This window comes from Motacilla alba, chromosome 2 (genome assembly GCF_015832195.1).
Source record: "Motacilla alba alba isolate MOTALB_02 chromosome 2, Motacilla_alba_V1.0_pri, whole genome shotgun sequence".
NCBI classification, from domain to species: Eukaryota; Metazoa; Chordata; class Aves; order Passeriformes; family Motacillidae; genus Motacilla; species Motacilla alba.
Genome location: NC_052017.1, coordinates 151,374,567 through 151,382,245, shown reverse-complemented (window position 1 = coordinate 151,382,245; position 7,679 = coordinate 151,374,567). Strand labels below are relative to the sequence as shown.

The window sequence follows — 7,679 nt, the reverse complement described above, 5'->3', positions numbered from 1 at the left end:
CACCCACTAACCCATCCCCAGTCCTAATTACCCTAATTAGCCCCGCCCACTCCATCACCCAGCCAATCCCCAGCCCTATCGACCCTTCTCGGCCCCGCCCCATCAAGCCCCGCCCACCTCGGTACTCTCCCCGCCCTTAGCCACGCCCATCTCGCTGCATTACCCATATATGGTGTATTAGCCCCGCCCAGCTGCGCCCTCAGCCAATCAGCGCGCTCGGTCCCGCCCTTGGCCCCGCCCCTTCCCCGGCTCGGGCCGCTGCCGGAAGCGCCGGTACCGGGGGGACGCGGGGACAGCGGGGGGACACCTGGGGGACACCTGGGGGGCTTGGGGACACCGGGGGGACACCTGGGGGACACCTGGGGGGGCTTGGGGACATCTGGGGGGGCTTTGGGACACCGGAGGGGCTTGGGGACACCGGGGGGGGCTTGGGGACACCGGGGGACACCTGGGGGACACCTGGGGGGGCTTGGGGACACCTGGGGGGGCTTGGGGACACCTGGGGGGGCTTGGGGACACCGGGGGGGGCTTGGGGACACCGGGGAGACACCTGGGGGACACCTGGGGGGGCTTGGGGACACCGGGGGACACCTGGGGGACACCTGGGGGGGCTTGGGGACACCTGGGGGGGCTTGGGGACACCGGGGGACACCTGGGGGACACCTGGGGGGGCTTGGGGACACCTGGGGGGGCTTGGGGACACCGGGGGACACCTGGGGGACACCGGGGGGGGCTTGGGGACACCGGGGGGGGCTTGGGGACACCGGTGGGGTTTGGGGACACCGTAGGAGTTTGGGGACAGCGGCGACAGGGGGGACAGGGGACACCGGGGGGGCTTGGGGACACCGGGGAGACACCTGGGGGACACCTGGGGGGGCTTGGGGACATCTGGGGGGGCTTGGGGACACCGGAGGGGCTTGGGGACACCGGGGGGGGGCTTGGGGACACCTGGGGGAGCTTGGGGACACCGGGGGACACCTGGGGGACACCTGGGGGGGCTTGGGGACACTGGGGGAGGCTCGGGGACACCTGGGGGGGGGCTTGGGGACAGTGGAGGGGCTTGGGGACACCGGAGGAGTTTGGGGACATCTGGGCAGGGCTTGGGGACACGGAGGGGGCTTGGGGACACCGGAGAGGCCTGGGGACACCTGGGGGGGCTTGGGGACACCGGCGGGGGGTTTGGGGACAGTGGGGACAGGGGGGACAGGGGACACCTGGGGGGACAGGGGACACCGGCGGGGGGCTTGGGGACACTGTAGGAGTTTGGGGACAGCGGGGACAGGGGACACCGTGGGGGGGGCTTGGGGACACCGGAGGGGCTTGGGGACAGCTGGGGAGCTTGGGGACATTAGGGGACACAGGGACAGGGGAGGGGACATTGGGGGACACCTGGGGGGCTTGGGGACACCTTGGGGACACCGGGGCTGGGTGGGGACGCGGGGACACCTTGGGGACGTGGAGGGGACATCGGGGGGGGCTTGGGGACACCTGAGGGGACACCGGGATAGGGGAGGGGACAGGGGACAGGAGGGGACAGTGGGGACACTGGGACAGGGGCTCGGGGACACCTGGGGGACTTGGGGACATCTGGGGGACATGGGGACAGGGGAGGGGACATGGGGACATCGGGGGGACATGGAGGGGACATCTGGGGGGGCTTGGGGACACCTTGGGGACAGGGGGAGGGGGGGAGGGGACGCCGTGACCTCCCGCTGTCCCCGCAGGTCCCCGGGGCTGTCCCCGAGCGCCATGGGGGACGCCGGGGTGGCCTTGTCACACGCCCTGCTCTGTGTCACCAGCCTGGGCTGCGCCCTGCGAGCCAGACAGGTCGGGGACATCGGGGACGCCTTGGGGACACACTGGGGACACCTTGGGGACATCGGGGACACCTTGGGGACATTGGGGACACCTTGGGGGACATCGGGGACGCCTTGGGGACACCTTGGGGACACCCTGGGGACACACTGGGGACATTGGGGACACCTTGGGGACACTTTGGGGACATCGGGGACGCCTTGGGGACACCTTGGGGACATCGGGGATGCCTTGGGGACACTTTGGGGGCACCTTGGGGACGCCTTGGGGACATTGGGGGCACCTTGGGGACATCGGGGACGCCTTGGGGACACTTTGGGGACACCTTGGGGACACCTTGGGGGCACCTTGGGGACATTGGGGGCACCTTGGGGACACTGGGGACATCGGGGGCACCTTGGGGACATTGGGGGCACCTTGGGGACACCTTGGGGACACACTGGGGACACCTTGGGGACACCTTGGGGGCACCTTGGGGACGCCTTGGGGACATTGGGGGCACCTTGGGGACATCGGGGACGCCTTGGGGACACTTTGGGGACACCTTGGGGACACCTTGGGGGCACCTTGGGGACATTGGGGGCACCTTGGGGACACTGGGGACATAGGGGACACCTTGGGGACACCTTGGGGACACTGGGGACATCGAGGACACCTTGGGGACACCTTGGGGACACCTTGGGGACACACTGGGGACACCTTGGGGACATTGGGGACACTTTGGGGACATTGGGGACACCAGGGATGGGGGACACTGGGGACATTTGGGACACCTTGGGGACACCTTGGGGACACCTTGGGGACATCGGGGACACCTTGAGGACACCTTGGGGACACACTGGGGACACCAGGGACAGGGTGGGGACATTGGGGACACCTTGGGGACATTGAGGGGACAGGCAGGGATGGGGGGAGTGGGGGCAGGGGACGCTGAGGGGACGGCAGGGACAGCGGGTGACAGGGTGACAGTGCCACCTGTGCCACCTGTGCCACCTGTGCCGTGCCCTGTCCCCACGATGTCCCCGTGACGTCCCAGTGGTGTCCCTACACTGTCCCCACGATGTCCCCGTGGCATCCCCGTGATGTCCCCATGATGTCCCTGTGTTGTCCCCATAATGTCCCCCTGTTGTCCCCGCAGGTGACAGGTGGCCCGGCCACCACCCCTGTCCCCACCATGTGCCCACCATGTCCCTTTGTCCCCAAGATGTCCCCACCATGTCCCCACCATGTCCCCATGATGTCCCTGTGATGTCCCCATGGTGTCCTCACCCCTGTCCCCACAATGTCCCCATGATGTCCCCACAATGTCCCCATCATGTCCCCACAGGTGATAGGCCCGGCCACCCCTGTGCCCATGATGTCCCCACCATGTCCCCTCAATGTCCCCATGACGTCCCCGTGACATCCCCACCATGTCCCCACCATGTCCCCATGATGTCCACCCAATGTCCCCACAGGTGACAGGTGACCTGGCCACCCCTGTCCCCATGATGTCCCTGTGATGTCCCCATCATGTCCCCACCATGTCCCCACAGGTGACAGGTGGCCTGGCCACCACCCCTGTCCCCACCATGTGCCCCTGATGTCCCCAAGATGTCCCCACAGGTGACAGGTGGCCTGTCCCCCTGATGTCCCCCGCTGTCCCCTGATGTCCCCCTGCTGTCCCCGCAGGTGACAGGTGGCCTGTCCCCCTGTTGTCCCCACCATGTCCCCACAATGTCCCCACCATGTCCCCCTGATGTCCCCCGCTGTCCCCGCAGGTGACAGGTGGCCCGGCCGCCGGTTTCCTGCTGCAGGCGCTGGTGGCCGCCGCGGCCGCGCTGTCCCCTCCGCGCTGTCCCCTCCGCGTCCCCGATGTCCCCGAGGTGCCACCTCCGCCGGGCTCCTGGCTCTGCTCCGTGCTGGCCCAACCCTTGGTGGCCTTCGGGTGCCACCGCCTCGGCGGGGACGGCGCCACCGCCACCCTGCTGCTGGCCGCGGGCACCGCGGTGGCCGCGCTGGCGGCGTGCTGGCCGCGCTTCGTGGCCGCGGGTCACTTTGTCCCCGCGGGTCACTTTGTCACCGCGCTGACGGCCGGCTCGCTGCTGGCGCTGGCGGCGCTGACCGGGAGCGCGGCCGGCGCGGTGGCCGCGGCGCTGGTGGCCCTCGGGGACGCGGTGGCACCGTGGGCTGTGCCCTGGGTCAGGGTGGCGGCCAGCGCGGCGCTGCTGGGGACACTGCGCCAGCAGCGGGTGGCACTCTGGGGACACCAGGAAAGGCACGGTGGCACCCAGCTGGTGGCACTGTGGTGGCTTTGGGTGACGCGGGGGGACACTGGGGTGGTGGCACTGTGGGGACACCAATAAAGGCAGGATGGCAGCCGGCTGGTGGCACCGGGGTGGCATTGGGTGACACTGGGGTGGTGGCACTGGGGTGGTGGCACTGGGGTGGGGGTGGTGGCACTGCTGGTGATGGCACTGGGGTGGTGGCACTGGTGTGACAGCAGTGGCGGCACTGAGGTGGCTCGGGTGGCACTTGTGTGACACTGACGGTGGCACTGGTGTGACACTGATGGTGGCACTGGGGTGACACTGATGGTGGCCTTGGGGTGGCACTGGGTTGGTGACACTGGAGTGGCACAGGTGGCACTGGGATGGTGGCACTGGTGATGGTGGCACTGGGGTGACACTGGTGATGGTGGCACTGGGGTGACACTGGGGTGACATTGGTTATGGTGACACTGGGGTGGCACTGGGGTGACACTGAGGTGACATTGGTGATGGTGACACTGGGGTGGCACTGGGGTGACACTGGTGGCACTGGGGTGACACTGGGGTGACATTGGTTATGGTGACACTGGGGTGGCACTGGGGTGGTGAGAGTGGCACAGGTGGCACTGGGGTGGTGGCACTGGTGATGGTGACACTGGGGTGGCACTGTGGTGGCACTGGGGTGGCACTGGGGTGGTGACACTGGAGTGGCACAGGTGGCACTGGTGGTGGTGGCACTGGGGTGGCACTGGGGGGTGACACTGGGGTGACACTGGTGATGGTGGCACTGGGGTGGCACTGGTGGCTCTGGTGTGACACTGGGGTGACTCTGGGGTGACACCGGTGTGACACTGGTGGCAGCGTTGGTGGCCCTGGGCAGGGCTGTGTCCCGGCACCCTGGGGTGGCACTGGGGTGGCACTGGGGTGGCACTGGGGTGACACTGGGGTGGTGACACTGGGGTGACACTGGAGTGGCACTGGTGGCACTGGGGTGACACTGCGGTGACAGTGGTGATGGTGACACTGGGGTGGCACCGGTGTGACACTGGTGTGGCACTGGGCTGGCACCGGTGACACTGGTGTGACACTGGTGGCAGCGTTGGTGGCCCTGGGCAGGGCTGTGTCCCGGCACCCTGGGGTGACACTCTGGGGTGCCTGTGGTGACAATCGGGTGGGGGGCGGGATGGGGGACAGGCCCCACACTGGTTTATACTGGTCCAGACTGGTTTATACTGGTTTATACTGGTCTGTACTGGTCCAGACTGGTTTATACTGGTCCATACTGGTCTGTACTGGTCCAGACTGGTCCCATACTGGTCCATACTGGTCTGTACTGGTCCAGACTGGTCTATACTGGTCTGTACTGGTCCAGACTGGTCCATACTGGTCCGCACTGGTCCATACTGGTTTATACTGGTCTGTACTGGTCCATACTGGTCCAGACTGGTCTGTACTGGTTTATACTGGTCCATACTGGTTTATACTGGTCCATACTGGTCTGTACTGGTCCATACTGGTTTATACTGGTCTGTACTGGTCCAGACTGGTCCATACTGGTCCAAAATGGTCCATACTGGTCCATACTGGTTTATACTGGTCTGTACTGGTCCAGACTGGTCCATACTGGTCCAAAATGGTCCATACTGGTCCAAAATGGTCCGTACTGGTTTATACTGGTTTATACTGGTCTGTACTGGTTTATACTGGTCCGTACTGGTTTATACTGGTCCATACTGGTCCCACGCTGGTTTATACTGGTCTGTACTGGTTTATACTGGTCCGTACTGGTTTATACTGGTCCATACTGGTCCGTACTGGTTTATACTGGTCTATACTGGTTTATACTGGTCCGTACTGGTTTATACTGGTCCATACTGGTCCCACGCTGGTTTATACTGGTCCCACGCTGGTTTATACTGGTCTGTACTGGTTTATACTGGTCCGTACTGGTCTACAAGGATCCATACTGGTCCACAAGGATCCATACTGGTCCATACTGGTCCCATACTGGTCTATACTGGTCCATACTGGTCCCATACTGGTCTATACTGGTCCATACTGGTCCCATACTGGTTTATACTGGTCCATACTGGTCCCATACTGGTCCATACTGGTTTAGATCCATACTGGTCCCACACTGGCCCATACTGGTCCATACTGGTCCCAAACTGGTCCATACTGGTTTATACTGGTCCATACTGGTCCGTACTGGTCTATACTGTTTTATACTGGTTTATACTGGTCCATAATGGTCCAGACTGGTCTTTGCCAGTCCAGACTGGTCCCATACTGGTTTATACTGGTCCATACTGGTCTATACTGGTCCATACTGGTCTACAAGGATCCATACTGGTCCATACTAGTCCCATACTGGTCTATACTGGTCCATACTGGTCCCATACTGGTTTATACTGGTCCTTACTGGTCCCATACTGGTTTATACTGGTCCATACTGGTCCCATACTGGTCCATACTGGTTTAGATCCATACTGGTCCCACACTGGCCCATACTGGTCCATACTGGTCCCAAACTGGTCCATACTGGTTTATACTGGTTTTTACCAGTCCATACTGGTCCAGACTGGTCCAGACTGGTCCCCTGCTGGCCCTTACTGGTCCATACTGGTTTATACTGGTCCATACTGGTCTACGAGGATCCATACTGATCCATACTGGTCCATACTGGTTTATACTGGTCCATACTGGTCTACAAGGATCCATACTGATCCATACTGGTCCATACTGGTTTATACTGGTCCATACTGGTTTATACTGGTCCATACTGGTCTACAAGGATCCATACTGGTCCATACTGGTCCATACTGGTCCCAAACTGGTCCATACTGGTTTATACTGGTCCATACTGGTCTACAAGGATCCATATTGGTCCATACTGGTCCCAAACTGGTCCATACTGGTTTATACTGGTCCATACTGGTCTACAAGGATCCATACTGGTCCATACTGGTTTATACTGGTCCATACTGGTTTATACTGGTCCATACTGGTCTACAAGGATCCATACTGGTTTATACTGGTTTATACTGGTCCCATACTGGTTTATACTGGTCCATACAGGTCTACAAGGATCCATATTGGTCCATACTGGTTTATACTGGTCCATACTGGTCTACAAGGATCCATATTGGTCCATACTAGTTTATACTGGTCCCATACTGGTTTATACTGGTCCATACAGGTCTACAAGGATCCATATTGGTCCATACTGGTTTATACTGGTCCATACTGGTTTATACTGGTCCATACTGGTTTATACTGGTCCATACAGGTCTACAAGGATCCATACTGGTTTATACTGGTTTATACTGGTCCATACTGGTTTATACTGGTCCATACAGGTCTACAAGGATCCATACTGGTCCATACTGGTTTATACTGGTCCATACTGGTTTATACTGGTGGCCCCGAGCGCGCCCCCCCCGCGCGCTCCCGCCACAAGCCCCGCCCTCAAACCCCGCCTTCGCCCTACTCCCGCCTTCCCATTGGTCCACTGCTACTGACGTCACCAAACCACGCCCCCTCTACCGACAGCTGCCGACCCTGCCGTTGAAGTCCCCGCCCCCAACCCCAGACCTCGCCTTTCCATTGGCCGCC

The 7,679-nt window shown here is 62.0% G+C and overlaps 1 protein-coding gene across 1 annotated transcript; it reads left to right on the top strand.

Annotated features, from left to right (window-relative positions):
• Positions 1–233: 233 nt before the first annotated feature.
• Positions 234–4,176, top strand: LOC119697419. The gene is made up of 3 exons (XM_038128186.1): positions 234–273; positions 1,725–1,827; positions 3,576–4,176. The coding sequence occupies exons 2-3, from the start codon at positions 1,750–1,752 to the stop codon at positions 4,158–4,160; spliced, it is 663 nt and encodes a 220-aa protein (XP_037984114.1). The 5' UTR covers positions 234–273; positions 1,725–1,749; the 3' UTR covers positions 4,161–4,176.
• The last annotated feature ends 3,503 nt before the right edge of the window (positions 4,177–7,679 follow it).